At 41.4% G+C, this 15,834-nt stretch overlaps 2 protein-coding genes across 5 annotated transcripts in view; one reads left to right on the top strand and one right to left on the bottom strand.

Moving 5' to 3' along the window:
• LOC124034065 (syntaxin-binding protein 1-like) overlaps positions 1-3,747 on the top strand; it is a 50,536-nt gene extending 46,789 nt beyond the window's left edge. Inside the window, exons 19-20 of one of the 2 annotated variants that reach the window (XM_046346780.1) lie at positions 136-261; positions 1,886-3,746. In XM_046346780.1, the coding sequence (XP_046202736.1) occupies positions 136-245 (110 nt within the window). In that variant the 3' untranslated portion in view covers positions 246-261; positions 1,886-3,746. Of the gene's footprint in view, positions 1-135; positions 262-1,885 lie in introns of both variants that reach the window. The other variant, XM_046346781.1, reaches the window with a different exon arrangement.
• Positions 3,748-12,833: 9,086 nt separating this feature from the next.
• LOC124034064 (whirlin-like) overlaps positions 12,834-15,834 on the bottom strand; it is a 109,527-nt gene continuing 106,526 nt past the window's right edge. For all 3 annotated transcript variants that reach the window (XM_046346777.1, XM_046346778.1, XM_046346779.1), the window contains one exon: positions 12,834-13,909. In XM_046346777.1, coding sequence (XP_046202733.1) covers positions 13,697-13,909 — 213 coding nt within the window. In that variant the 3' untranslated portion in view covers positions 12,834-13,696. The remainder of the gene's footprint in view (positions 13,910-15,834) is intronic.

Genomic DNA, 15,834 nt, shown 5'->3' with positions numbered 1-15,834 from the left:
ACTCCATCTCCACGTACAGTTCATGGCAACGCAGTCATGTTAGAATAATGTTATCAGTCAGAAGACAATGGAGATTTTACACAAAACCAGAGAATGAGATTAGGGTGCAATGTGAAAGCCTTTGTCCCTCCTTAGGTTCCACCCACACACTCACTCCCACCAAATACCTAAAGGAGCTGCAGCACCCGGACTTCCTGGACCCCAACGCCGCCCCTGAGGAACCAGAGCCTGCCCCTGCAGAATGAGAACACACACTGAGAAGTAAAGATAGTTGTTGCCACCTTTTCTATCTCCCTCAGCCTCACCCCACTTCCCCTCCTCTGGCCCTGGGCCCGGGTTCCCGATAGCAATGGAACTTAGGCTTTCAAGTGTTTTAAAGATGCATCGTTCTTACAACACCCGAAGACGTAACATGCATTTCCCAAAACACTACGCAGAAAGAACATTGGCTAAGTGTGTCGTTGGAGCATGTGTCAATACTGATAGGTTCGAAAGAAAGGCCCAGCTGCTCTCAGATCAGCTTTCTCCATTGAAATCTTACCTTGACATTATAATTATTCCACAATACTGCCAACGGATCAGGTCCTAGAGAGATGTTATCACCTTATGGCTGCAAATATTGAGGCGGCTTATTCTAATGCTTACCTTGGAGCCTAATAATGCATTAAATCACAAATCTGGCACATCAACGCGCACATGTTGTTACACATCATGAAATATATTAAAGCAAAAAAATTCCAGACAGTTTAGCCTACAATTAGCAAAATAGAACTCAATTGACTAACCATTTAAATGAATTTCAATATGATTGAAATACTGTATATGCAGAGGCCTTTGTAGCCTACTGTATTTATTTTTTGAAGCAGTCATCTCGGTTTTCTGTTGTCCTTCACAGACATTGCCGACTTTGTATTTGTTGTCAACTTCGATTCGAAGTTATGGGGGTCACAGAGCGACAGATAAACATCTTGATTCTATGTTTAGTGGAGATCGTCTGTGTATAAAGTGACACGGAAGGGCAAAGAAAGCATCAAACGACGCACTTAGCTGTTTTGAGGCAGTCGGAAAATAACAAGAGTTTTCAAGTGCAACTTTACTAACGCTTGGAGATTTAACGGTGCCCTTACAAAGGTTCTTACGATGAATTTAGCCTTAAGATGCTTTCGGGAAACCGTGCCAAAGACTGGCCCCTGTGTGCATCCAAAATGGCACCCCGTTTCCGTTACATTGCACTACTTTTGACTAGGGCCCATAGGAAAGCACATTCTGATTCTACTGTTTTTGATCTATCCCTTTGTTCCTCACGGTTCAGTGGATTGTTTGTTCTCACCTCTTTATTCTTTGTCTGTATGTGTGTCTGTATGTGTGTACTTGGTTAGTGGTGCTGTCGTCTATTCAGTTTATCTTGTCTGTGCTCTCTGTATCTGTCCTTTGGAGATTTGTCCTTGTGGTGTGCTGTATGCAGACAGTTGTCAATAGCTCCCATTTCTGTATTAACAATCAACAAGGCACTATGTCGGTATTGTATTTTGCAATGTAATATTTCTTGCAACGTTTTTTAAATGTAAGCTTTTTTGCCCCTGTATTTTTTTGTCGTTTGGCTGAAAAATGTTTTAGAGAAGCATATAAACGCTGAACCCATGCATTTATATGTGATTTCGGCTGTCTGTGTATTTCTCTCAATGTCATTCCAATTTGGAACTGTACTATAATATAATTAACAGACGAGCCTAGTTCAAACTGAGAACATCTCTCTCTCTCTCTCTCTCTCTCTCTCTCTCTCTCTCTCTCTCTCTCTCTCGCTCTCGCTCTCGCTCTCGCTCTCGCTCGCTCTCTCGCTCTCTCGCTCTCTCGCTCTCTCGCTCTCTCGCTCTCTCTCTCGCAGGATCAACCAATATCTTCACCCCTACACGCCTTCTTCAAGCCCTCAAAGACATGGATAAGCAACAAGATGTTTGAGCTGAACAGCTCCCTGGCTGCAGTTGTCCCTCTCCTAACCTCCAAACTCTCCCAACTGGCATACATGAATAGTCAGGACCCAAGACATAACAAGCCCTTCTACTCTACACATAAGACTGAAGAAAACAAATGGCAGCATCTTTTTCTAGCATATCCAAGTCATGTATTCAGATATAATGTTTCAATAGAATTGCATAAGATCCCTCAAAACCAGAGCACCAAGAACCAAAATGTTTTAACTACTGTACACACACCCTCAATGATTGGATGGAAGAGTAGAGATTGTGTACGCTGGATAACTGGTGATACTATGAGCAGTAGATGTAAACTGCCATCTCAGGATGCTGTAGTTGCACTTCCTTAAAAGGGAAGCCAGTCATAGAGGAGATTAGAGTAGTGTAGTTGGAAAATTGAGGAATTATTTAGGCTGGTGTTTGGTGTAGAGTGCTCATCATATTTCAGATAGGAGTAGAAAGGCACCTAATGTGAGGATAGTGGGATGGGATCTATGTATAACATCCCCCCCTCAAAAATATTTGCAAGATTCCTGTGTTTCTAAGACTGTCTGTTTTTAGTGTCATTATAGTGTCATTTTAGTGTCATCTTTTGTCTCATTGCTTGTGAACATTTCCGGAACACTGAGCAAAAAGACTGATTTACGTTCCGTATTTTGAAAAACAATTTTAGAATTTGGAAACTTCAACCACCATTTTAAAATAAGAAACATCTTCCGTCTCATGCAATCAGTAGTAAGTAGAATATATGCCGTGCTGTATCAATGTTTTGACAGTGATTAACCTGACTTTGGACATGCCAATGTGAAGCCACTCTGTACACGTGGTCATTTTAGTTGTAGTAAACAGTATAGTAGGTGGACAGTGATCAGCCATTGGAGGGTTCTTCCTCTATTCGGTTAGTTGTCTGTCTCTGTTCATTAACATTATGTCGCTATGTTGACTTGATTTGTTATTTCCTCTCCCTGTAGAAGTTATGGTCATTTTCATTACACTTTCCAGTGTTGACACTGTCATGATGCAAAAAAATGTGTTGTCATTGCAGCTGTTGTTGTTGTATAGTGATTTGTTAGCTTTCTATTAGAGTGATCTATTATTTATTAAGAGATATTAGTTCCTGTAATACCAGTATAACTTATCAGAATTTGATGCTTGGAAGTGATTTATCACAAACCGTACTCTTTCTGCCAATATCATGTATAAAAGCTCCAATAAAGGCTTCAAATAAAAGTTGGTTTTGTACTGTTACATTACTACATGACTATTGAAATACATATAGTGCATTAGGAGCGTATTCAGACCCCTTAACGTTTTCCAAATTTTGTTACGTTACAGCCTTATTCTAAAATATATATATTTTTTACGATTCTCATCTACACACAATACCCCATAATTCCAACAAACTTCTAAAGCTTTTGAGTATTGTGGGGGTTACTTCAATAAATGAAAAAATGATTTGAATGGTAGGACTAAATTAATACTATGTTTTGTGGGTGGAACAAATAACAAGATAACAAATGTAAAATATACTGTGTCTGTAAAATGTATATAGGTTCAGAACTTTTTGAAATAGCACAGTTAAGAAATATGTGGATGGAACTGGATGGATGGACATCAGAAATAGAGGAATGCCAGGATAAAAAACAAAAACACAACTATTGTAAAATAGATTGTGTCTGTGAAATGTATATAGTATGTATAAGCTGGAAGTAGAAGCCTAAGTGTTGTTGTTTATTTGTTTACTCGAATTAGAGGACAGGCAGTAGGGTTTGTGAGAAATAATAAAGGAAAATATATTTTAAAAGGATATGTGTGTGTATATATATGTGTGTATATATGTATGTATGTATGTATGTATGTATGTATGTATGTATGTATGTATGTATGTATGTATGTATGTATGTATGTATGTATGTATGTATGTATGTATGTATGTATGTATGTATGTATGTATGTATGTATGTATGTATGTATGTATGTATGTATGTATGTATGTATGTATGTATGTATGTATGTATGTATGTATGTATGTATGTGTTGGGAAAGTTATGATTAAATGACTGAACAAATAATTTTAAATGGAACTGTAACTAAGTAAACTTATACTCTGTTTTATTATATCTGATTAACAATATGAGTTCATACGATGGGATTGTGTGACACAGACAAGGAGTAATTAAACTTAATGAACACCATTCCAACTAGGAAGAAACAAATGGGTTGTGGACTGTGTAAACAGATAAGGTCGTTAACCTATGGTTGAACCTACAGAACTGAGCTCTGGGATTTTTAGATAAGACAGTGAGTGCATTCCTAAGTTTTCTGTTAATTAGAACTGTCAGCTCAGTGGTGATCGATAATGTTGAAGGGTCAAAAGTTACCTGGGAGTGTGTTATAGTAAGTTCGAAGGAACTTTTCACCTCACTTCGTCCCGGTCGAGAGGTGGGGATTCTGTTAAAACAATGAAATGACGTCATGATTTGTATATAAACTGTTGCTCGTGGTGAAGTGGGAGCGCGCTCCGAGAATAAATTCTGTTACCTTATTATTGAAAAGACTGGTCTCCGTCTATTTTATGCAAACAAGAATCTTACAAATTCTCATAAAATAGATGAAGGGTTTTCAATTAAATGAAAACACATTGGCATCATTAAATTACAGTAACAGTATGTATGTTTACATATACAGTACCAGTCAAAATGTAGGACACGCCTACTCATTTCAGGGTTTTCTATATTTTTATTTAATTTTGTATTTCATTTCCCCCCCCCCTTTTTTCCCCAATTTTGTGGTCTCCAATTGGTACTTACAGTCTTGTCTCATCGCTGCAACTCCCGTACGGACTCAGGAGAGGCGAAGGTCGAGAGCCGTTCGAGAGCCGTGCGTCCAAAACACAACCCACATTCTTTATTATTATAAGAATGAACAATGAACAAACGAACCAAAATAACAAAACGACACCTGACGCTATACAAATGTGTGCTGACAGGCAACTACACATAGACAAGAACCCACAAACACCAAAGGGAAATGGCTACCTAAATATGATCCTCAATCAGAGACAACGATAAACAGTTGTCTCTGATTGGGAACCAAATCAGGCCAACATAGAATACAAAAAAACCCTAGACCTACAAAACCCTAGACTTACAAAAACTCTAGACAATACACAAACCTTAGACAATACAAAAACTAGTGTACCCACCCTAGTCACACCCTGACCTAACCAAAATATAAAGAAAACAGAGATATCTAAGGTCAGGACGTGTGTCACGTCCTGACCTTAGTTCCTTTTTTATGTCTCTGTTTTAGTTTGGTCAGGGCGTGAGTTGGGGTGGGCATTTGATGTTTTTGTTCTATGTTTTTTATTTCTGCTTTTGGCCTGGTATGGTTCCCAATCAGAGGCAGCTGTCAATCGTTGTCTCTGATTGAGAACCATACTTAGGAAGCCTGTGTTCCCACTATGATTTGTGGGTAGTTGCTTTCTGTTTTGTGTATTCACCTGACAGAACTGTTTAGTTTCTTCCTTTCACTTTGTTATTTTGTTTCGTGTGTTCAGTCTAATAAATTAACATGGACACTTACCACGCTGCATAGTGGTTTTATCCTTCCTACTGCTCCTCAGACGACGAAGAGATTCGTTACAACGTGACCCCCTCCCCCCCCTCCAAAGGTGCGGACTCCTGACCGCAAACCTGAACTTATAGAGAAGGGTCTGGGTTGGCATCTACCCTCGGTGGCGGCTCCGCTTCTGGACGCAGCCCCCCCCTCTTTACACAGATCCCTCCGCCTTTGTATAACTAGACCGTGGATCATCGCCGGAGGCCCCAGACTGGAAACTGTCGCTGGAGACCCCGGACTGGGGCCGTCGCTGGAAACCCCGGGCTGGGGCCCGTTGCTGGAGACCCCATGCTGGGGCCCGTCGCTGGAGACCCCGGACTGTGGCCCGTCGCTGGAGACCCCGGACTGTGGCCCGTCGCTGGAGACCCCGGACTGTGGCCCGTCGTTGGAGGTTCCGGACTGTGGCCCGTCGTTGGAGGTTCCGGACTGGGAACTGTCGCCGCAAGCTCCGGACTGGGAACGGTCACCGCAAGCTCCGGACTGGGAACTGTCGCCGGAAGCTCTGGACTGTGGAGGCGCACTGGAGGCCTGGTGCGTGGGACCGGTACAGGTGGCACCGGGCTGATGACATGCACCTCAGGGCAAGTGTGGGGAGCAGGCACAGGATGTACTGGACTGTGGAGGTGCACTGGAGGTTGGAGCGTAGAGCTGGCACAACCCGTCCTGGCTGGATGCTTATTTTCGTTCCTGCCAATGCAGGGCGCTGACACAGGACACACTGGGCTGTGCAGACGCACCGCAGACAGTGTGCAGAGCAGGCGCAGGATATCCTGGTCCAAGGAGGTGTACTGGAGAACAGGAGCGCTGAGCCGGCATCATCCATCCTGGCTGGATGCTCATTCTAGCCCAGCCAAAGCTTGAATAGAGCGCACCGGGCTATGATAGCGCACTGGAGACACCGTACGCTCCACCGCATAACACGGTACCTGACCAGTACCACACCCCCTACGGTAAGCACGAGGAGTTGGCTCAGGTCTCCAACCTGACTCAGCCAATCTCCTCGTGTGCCCCCCAATTATTTTTATTGGGGCTTGCTTCTCAGGCTTCCGTGCTAACCGTGTCCCCTTGTATTGTCTCCATTCCTCCTGCGCTATCTCTACCTGCTTCCATGGCAGGGACTGGTCCCCTGCCATTACCTCCTCCCGGGCCCAGGATGTCCGCTCCTCATTAACACACTGCTTGGTCCTTTTGTGGTGGGTTCTTCTGTCACGTTCGTCGTACGAAGGAGACCAAGGAGTAGCGTGGTATGTGTACATTCTTTATTATTATAAGAATGAACACTGAACATACTAACCAAAATAACAAAACGATACGTGACGCTATACAAATGAGTGCTGACAGGTACACATAGACAAAAACCCACAAACACCAAAGGGAAACGGCTACCTAAATATGATCCTCAATCAGAGACAACGATAAACAGCTGTCTCTGATTGGGAACCATATCAGGCCAACATAGAATTCAAAAAACCCCTAGACCTACAAAACCCTAGACTTACAAAAACTCTAGACAACACAAAACCCCTAGACAATACAAAAACTAGGGTACCCACCCTAGTCACACCCTGACCTAACCAAAATATAAAGAAAACACAGATAACTAAGTTCAGGACGTGACAATATTTGAGATTCAATATTTGGGAACTTCTTCAAGACTGTTGGAAAAGCATTCCTCATGAAGCTGGTTGAGAGAATGCCAATAGTGTGCAAAGCTGTCTTCAAGGCAAAGGGTGGCTACTTTGAAGAATCTCAAATATAAAATATATTTGTAAATGTAAAATATGTAAATGTATTTGGATTTATTGAACCCTTTTTTGGTTACTACATGATTCCATATGTGTTATTTCATAGTTTTTATGTCTTCACTGTTGTTTTACAATGTAGAAAATAGTCAAAATAAAGAAAAACCCTTGAATGAGTAGGTGTTCTAAATCTTTTGACTGGTAGCATATATACACCGTCGTTCAAAAGTTCGGGGTCACTTAGAAATATCCTTGTTTTTGAAAGAAAATAACATCGAATTGATCAGAAAAACAGTGTAGACATTGTTAATTAAATTACTATTGTAGCTGGAAATGGCTGATTTTTAAAATGTACTTGTACTTGTCCTCTTGCTCATTTGTGCATTTGTGCATTTGTGCACCGGGGCCTCCCTCTCCTCTTTCTATTCTGGTTAGGGACAGTTTGCGCTGTTCTGTGAAGGGAGAAGTACACAGCGTTGTATGAGATCTTTAGTTTCTTAGCAATTTCTCGCATGGAATACTATTCTCAGAACAAGACTAAACTGAGGAGTTTCAGAAGAAAGGTATTTGTTTCTGGCCATTATGAGCCTGCAATCGAACCCACAAATGCTGACTCTCCAGATACTCAAAAAGATAGTATAAAGAAGGCCAGTTTTATTGCTTCTTTAATCAGGATGACAGTTTTGATTCGACAGCAGCATACCCAGCAGTGATGCAGCTTCAATTTGCAGGTATATTTTAATTTATCACTGATTATCTCCTTACGTAATGAATGCATAGCCAAAATAGAACTCCTACCTGACATAATAGTGAAAAATGCAGTACATCAAGAGTCATATGTGCTATCCTATTTATTAGCTCTATAATAATAGTCTCTCTGAAGGAGCACTGTGAAGGAAGTGGCTGCTGAGCCAACTGAAATGGCTGGAATTTAATAAATGGAACGGAATCAAACGTTGTTTCCATATGTTTAATAGTGTTCCATTTATTCCATTCCAGTCTTTACAATGAACCCGTCCTCCTATAGCTCCTTCCACCAGCCTCCTCTGGGTCACAGTGTATTCTTAATTGATAAATGATAAATGAAATTAACAATATTTTGTATTTTGAAATGTTATAACTATACAACCAAACCAGGCAAAAAATGATCTAAGATATGAGTTGGTAAATCTTTATTCAATTCACTTCAGTGTGGCATTGCTATGCACTCTATAGACTTCAGGAATATGTCTAAGGCCTAGATTCAATCAGATCAAGCATTAACCGGTGATAGCCGACACCTGATGCTTGGCCGGTGTTGGAGGTGTCAAATCGGTGAGCAGCTACTTGTGATCATTTTCAACAAGCCACATCCGTCCTACTGGTATTAGAAGTGCAGAATGAGAAAGTGTAGGCTGTATAGAAATAATGACACTCAAGCTGAAAATCATTCAACGAAATGACGAGGATTTCTGTCATCCTAATCGAGGTGTAGGCTTCATCTTACATTCCAGTGTTCAAACCTTTTTAAGAAGGCTGCATGGGATTTCTCTTAATGCGGCTCCATGCAGCCAACAGCAATGTCCGCTTTAGGTGCAATGCCAAAAGCCGCTTGTGGATTTCACAGTTCTAACGCAGCTCCACCTCCGACACCGCCAAAACAACCCCTCTGCAGATGTCGGATCTGATTGAATAGAGTCCTAAGGTTTTAGTGCAGTAAGCATTTGGTTATGATTGTACACCTCTAATATTGTGTCAGCTCTGTAGTAGTGAGATGCACTATGTTACTATGATATGCTGCTACAGCTATGGTGCTGAAACATTAGCCTGGTCCTAGACCTGTTTGTGCTTTTTTGTTGTTGTAAAATGTGTATTACGTTTATTTGGCAGGGACAATGCACAACAAAAACATAAGTCTCAAACCACTGACAATTGATGTGTCGCACCAGATTTTGCTTTCAGCTACTTTCCATCCGTAGCCAACTCCCTTGCTATCATTGTCAAGCCAAACATTGCCATGACAATGAGTGACAGGGAGCTGGCATGATAGCACAAACAGACTGGCACTCAGGCTACTAAAACTTTGTCCAGCATGATTATTATTTATTTTTTTACAATACAGCCTACTCTTGGGTAACAGACGGCCGGCACAGACCAAAAAATGAACAAAAAAAAAGGCAAATTGACTGACAATGTATTACCTATAGCACCAAAACGATGCAAATACTCACGGTAAACTTTACGAGCCCTTTCCCAACAATGCAAAGTTAAAAAGTAAGAAAAGTTAGCAAAAGAAAGAAAGGAAATAGTAACACAAAATATCAATAATGAGGCTATATACAAGGAGTACCGGTACCGAGTCGATGTGCAGGGACATTTAGTTGACAATATAGCAAGATGAAAAACCCAATGTAAACCTAAAGTAGACTATTAACAAGTCTGCTGCATCATGGCTGCGTTTACACAGGCTGCCCAATTCTGATCTTTTGCCCAATTATTGGCAAAAGTGCTGATCTGATAGGAGGAAAAACCAATTAGTCAAAGAAAGATCAGAATTGGGCAGCCTGTGTAAACTGGGCCAAGATCCAGCAGACCTGTAAATAGTCTACTTTAGATTTACATTTCATCTGACTGTATTGTCAACTGATGTTCGCATACTGTTACTGTGAGTATTTGTAAATCTTGGAATAATTTTGGTGCAAAGTCCCAAAAGGTGATGTAGCATTACAGCACCCTCACCTGCTATAGGTAATGCATTGTATGTGGTCAATCAATCAATACCCAACTGGAACCTGAGCAAATACACTCTGAGCAACTAGTCGAATGAGAGCTACTGTAGAATGTGACAGCAAACACAGGAATAATACAGTGATATTGTTTTTAGTTGTGTGATACTTTCAAACAGTAATGTAATCTGTCACTATATATGTCTATAAATCTATTTACACAATATACAGTGCATTCGGAAATTATTCAGACCTCTTGACTTTTTCCACATGTTGTTACGTTACAGCCTTATTCTAAAATGGATTACATTTTTATAAATCCTCTTCAATCTTCACACAATACCCCATAGTGACAAAGCAAAAACAGCTTTTTATGATTTTTTTGACATTGATTAAAAAACAAAACATAAATACCCTATTTCCATAAGTATTCAGACCCTTTGCTACAAGACTCGAAATGGAGCTCAGGTGCATCTGGTTTCCATTGATCATCCTTGAGATGCTTCTACAACTTGATTGGAGTCCACATGGGGTAAATTCAATTGATTGGGCATGATTTGGAAAGGCACAAACCTGTCTGTATAAGGTCCCACAGTTGACAGTGCTCGACAGAGCAAAGACCAAGCCATGAGGTTGAAGGAATTGTCCATAGAGCTCCGGGACAGGATTGTGTCAATGCACAGATCTGGAGAAGGGTACCAGGACTCTTCCTAGAGCTGGCCCCCCAAATTGAGCAATCTGGGGAGAAGAGCCTTGGTCAGGGAGGTGACCAAGAACCCGATGGTCACTTTGATAGAGCTCCAGTGTTCCTCTGTGGAGATGGGAGAGCCTTCCAGAAGGACAACCATCTCTGCAGCACTCCACCAATCAGGCCTTTATGGTAGAGTAGCCAGAAGGGCGCTACTCCTCAGTAAAAGGCACGTGACAGCTCGGATGTTTTTCAGCGGCAGGTACAGGGAGACTAGTCAGGAATGAGGCAAAGATGAACAGAGCAAAGTAAAGAGAGATCCTTGATGAAAACCTACTCCAGTGCGCGCAGTACCTCAGACTTGGGTGAAGGTTCACATTCCAACAGGACAACATTCCTAAGCACACAGCCAATACAATGCAGGAGTGGCTTCAGGACAAGACTCTGAATGTCCTTGAGTGGCCCAGCCAGAGCCCAGACTTGAACCCGATCAAACATCTTTGGAGAGACTTGAAAATAGCTGTGCAGCGACGCTCAGCATCCAACCTGACAGAGCTTGAGAGGAGCTGCAGAGAAGAGTGGGAGAAACTCCCCAAATACAGGTGTGCCAAGCTCGTAGCGTCATATCCAAGAAGACTCAAGACTGTAATCGCTGCCAAAGGTGCTTCAATAAAGTACTGAGTAAAGGGTTTGAATACATATGTAAATGTGATATTTCAGTATTTTATTTTGTATGAATTTGCAAAAATGTCTAAAAAACTGTTTATGGGGTATTGTGTGTAGATTGATGAGGGGAAAAATACATTTGAAATCATTTTAGAATAAGGCTGTAACGTATGCAAATGTTGAAAAAGTCACGGGGTCTGAATACTTTCCGAATGCATATATGTGGACAATATATATGTATCATGTTTGGACTGTTTGCAGTCACAAAAACATGTCATTTGTATAATATTAAAAAATACCTACAAACCTTTAGTCGATGATAATCTGTTATACTCTCATTGAAAGATGTATCGTTAGTCATTTTATACATTCTTATACTCTTTCAACAGTTCATCCAGTTCAAGACATCCATCAACAGCAAGCAATGTGATCTTTCCCAAATGGCACCCCATTCCCTATATAGTGCACTACTTTTGGCCAGGACCCATTCGGGAAGTGACTGGTGCCAACCTCCCCGTTATGGTGACAGGATATCCACTAGTATCTCACTACACTAGCATACACTGCCGCTGATACACTACATGGCCAAAAGTAGGTGGACACCCCTTTACATTTGTGGATCCGGCTATTTCAGCCACACCCGTAACTGGCAGGTGTATAAAATGGCGCACACAGTCATGCAGTCTCCATAGACAAACATTGGCAGTACAAATGGCCCGTACTGAAGATCTCAGTGACTTTCAACATGGCACCATCATAGGATGCCACCTTTCCAACAAGTCAGTTTGTCAAATTTCTGCCCTGCTAGAGCTGCCCCGGTCAACTGTAAGTGTTGTTATTGTGAAGTGGAACTGTCGAGCAGCCCCACACAAGCCTAAGATCAGAAGCGCCAAGCGTCAGCTGGAGCGGTGTAAAGCTCCCCGCCATTGGACTCTGGAGCAGTGGAAACAAGTTCTCTTGAGTGACGAATCACGCTTTACCATCTGGCAGTCCGGCGGACAAATCTGAGTTTGGCGGATGCCAGGAGAACGCTACCTGGCCGAATGCATAGTGCCAACTGTAAAGCATGAATAATGGTCTGTGGGCTGCTTTTCATGGTTTGAGCTAGGCCCCTTAGTTCCAGTGAAGGGAAATCTCCACGCCATAGCATACAATGACATTTTTGACGATTCTGTGCTTCCAAATTTGTGACAACAGTTTGGGGAAGGCCCTTTCCTGTTTCAGCATGACAGCATTAGCAGCTCATGTACTAATTTTCCTCTCCCAGGAAACATTACTGTCTCTGATTCAGCTCTACAGCTCAGATGAAGTACCTTTGCTGATTCTCAGTATTGTCTCTGCTTTTATCTACTGTGTATATACTGTATATATATATATATATATATATATATATATATATATATATATATATATATATATATATATGGAAGTGTATGAAAAAGGATTCTTAATGTAATCACAAGATTCACCAATACTGTATACCATTAACACAAATTATAGAAAACAAACTATCCTTATAAATAAAAAATTAAGTAAATTAATAAAATCCATAAAGAAATGTTATCTTCTTACATACAGACGACCTAGTGTTATAAATAGCTCAAATCCTCTACCCATTTCAGTGTTATATACAACATATAGGGTGTTCATAAAACATTACAGAAATTATACAAAGAAAGTATTTTAGAGATAGCACAAAGGTATAGTTCGACTAAGATTAGATACCATTTCTGTCCATTTTCAAAGCACCGTCTTGGTATAACCACTTCCAGGGGAGAGCTGCTACAAATGGCAGACCTATTGGAGAGGAGAGAGCAGGGAGACTGAAAAGCAGCTAAACGGAATGACATAATTAATGACATCACAGCATTGATATTGTTGTTATAAGCTGTGATTTTCAAGATTTCAGTTCAATACCATTCGGTTCCTTTGGTGGGTTCTTCTTAGGGTTCTATTAGGTTATATTGGTGAGTTCTTCTTAGGTTCTATTAGATTATATTGGGGAGTTCTTAATGCAGAATGTCATGCATTTTGGCAATACAACTCTACATGGAAAGCCTGGTTGCGATCTACAGACAAAAAAAAAGTGGGAAGGGAGAACGGGCTTAGACGAGACTAAGATAGATTGTTTATGTTAACACTCAGACCTCTCCCTCCCGCTCTCTCCTTCTCCTTCCGTTTCATCTCTTTAAAGTGCAAAGTCCTGCTAAAGCCCCTGCAGGAAAATAGGAACAAGCATTTCTTATTTGACAAGTTCAGGTAGTCCCTGCCTATTTTAGTCAATTTTCTTCTGTACGGTGGCTAATGAATACGACCCTGCAAAAGGCCCTGCAGGAGGGCTGCGTTGAACTCTGTGACCAGGAAGTCAATGTGGTCCCTCTCTTTGGACTTGTAGGCCTCAGCGATGATGCAAGCAGCGTCCTGGTGCTCACGGCCCCTCAGGGAGACACCGTTCACTTCCAGAATCACCTGACCCACCTTCAGCTGCCCACAACCGTGTGCCGAGCCCCCCTTCTATAAGAGAGAGAGAGAGAGAGATGTGGGGGAGAGTGAGAAAGTGAGTGAGATACAGAGATACAGAGGGGGGAGTGAGAGAGAGAGTGAGAGAGAGAGATACCACAGTGTGCCTTCACAGCAGCAAGATTTGTGACCTGTTGCCACAAGAAAAGGGCAATCAGTGAAGAACAAACACCATTGTAAAGACAACCCATATTTATGTTAATTTATTTTCCCTTTTGTACTTAAACTATTTGCACATAATATGACATTTGAAATGTCTTTATTCTTTTGGAACATTTGTGAGTGTCATGTTTAATGTTCATTTTTATTATTTATTTCACTTGCTTTGGCAATGTAATCATATGTTTCCCATGCCAATAAAGCATTTAAATTGATAATTAATTGAATTCAGAGAGACAGGGAGAGAGAGATAATGAAGCATCAATTAAATAAACACTTTTGTAGACAGGATGTGTCCTTGTGGCAGAAATAAAGAGCTAAAGAGAGCAAGAAGATATGAAGCAAAGAGAGAAGGAGGAGAACATGGTTGGTGGTTTCAAGGAAAGGTGAGAGACAAAATACAAAGGTAGGGGATCTTTCTGATTAATTGTCAGAAGAGATTGAGGGGAGGAATGATTTGGCACTTTGTGCGGGGGGGCCTTCTATCGGTCAGGCCAAATAAGGACAAAGACATCAGGGTAAAGACATCAGGCTAATCCAATCAAATACCATTTTATTTGTCACATGCTTGTAAACATCAGGTGTAGACTAACAGTGAAATTCATACTTACGGGTCCTTTTCCAACAATGCAGAGTTAAAGACAAAACATTTAATAAAAAATGTATATAATGACCCATGTAAGAAATACACAGTGAAAAACAAACAACAGTGAATCACTGTGAATTACTCCTATCCTCAAGCAGACATTGGCCATCAGAAGGAGCAACATCACAACATCTGATAAGCCATGGTTGACTCCTCAAATAAAGGAGCTCATTGCCGATAGGCCGAGAGCTTTCCAATCAAAGGACAACAGTGAGTACCAGAGACTGGGCTCCAAAGTGGCATACCTGGGGTAGCAGGTAGCCTAGTGGTTTAGAGCATTGGGCCAGTAACCGAAAGGTTTGCCGTTCTGCCCTTGAGCAAGGCAGTTAACCCCCACAACAACTGCCCCCCCGGGCACCGATGACGTGGATGTCGATTAAGGTATCCCCTTTCCCTGTCTCATTCAACATGCTAAGAAAAGATACTGCACTAGGAGGATAAAGTCTCTCATCTCAGGACTAAGGACAGCAGACACTGGTCCATTAAAAAGCTGACGGGTGATGCAGAAGACCAGAGTGAGGGAGATGACACAAAGACACGAGAGTGTGAAACTCTGAGTCTATACTTCTCTTCGGTGTGGAAGGGTGCCACATGCAACCTTAGCAAACATCACTACTGATACCTACAGTATTTGTCACGTCAAGGTACTTATTTTCAAGGTGAATGGGAGGAAAGCAGCTGGCAAAGATGTAGAGGGGTAATATTTGATATATGCATATTATTACACCTCATATGCGACTCATAATAAGACTAAGCAATTAGCCTATAATGCTTTTTATCTGACTACATGAAGATAATTAAAATATACAAGCAAGCATTACATGCTGACCACACCGCTTGCGTCGCGTGAGCAATCGTTGCAAAATTAATGTACACATACATGTTATTCAATCATTGCACCCACACTGCTCGCGCGAGTCAACGAGTGTCTGTGTAGCCAGGCGCTAAAATAGAACTTGGTTCTATTTGTGATGCTTGACATGCTGCAAGTCCCACCTCTCCCATCTCCTCATTGGTTTTTAGGAGCATATATCCATGTGAGTGATTGAAAGATGCACTGAGGTCCACACTCCAGTTCAGTTGGTGGTGGTAATGCTTGATATTTGATATTTCA

The sequence above is a fragment of the Oncorhynchus gorbuscha genome, linkage group LG04 (genome assembly GCF_021184085.1).
Source record: "Oncorhynchus gorbuscha isolate QuinsamMale2020 ecotype Even-year linkage group LG04, OgorEven_v1.0, whole genome shotgun sequence".
In the NCBI taxonomy this organism is placed as follows: domain Eukaryota; kingdom Metazoa; phylum Chordata; class Actinopteri; order Salmoniformes; family Salmonidae; genus Oncorhynchus; species Oncorhynchus gorbuscha.
Note: the sequence above shows the minus strand (reverse complement) of the source record. Positions and strands in the feature narration are given on the sequence as shown.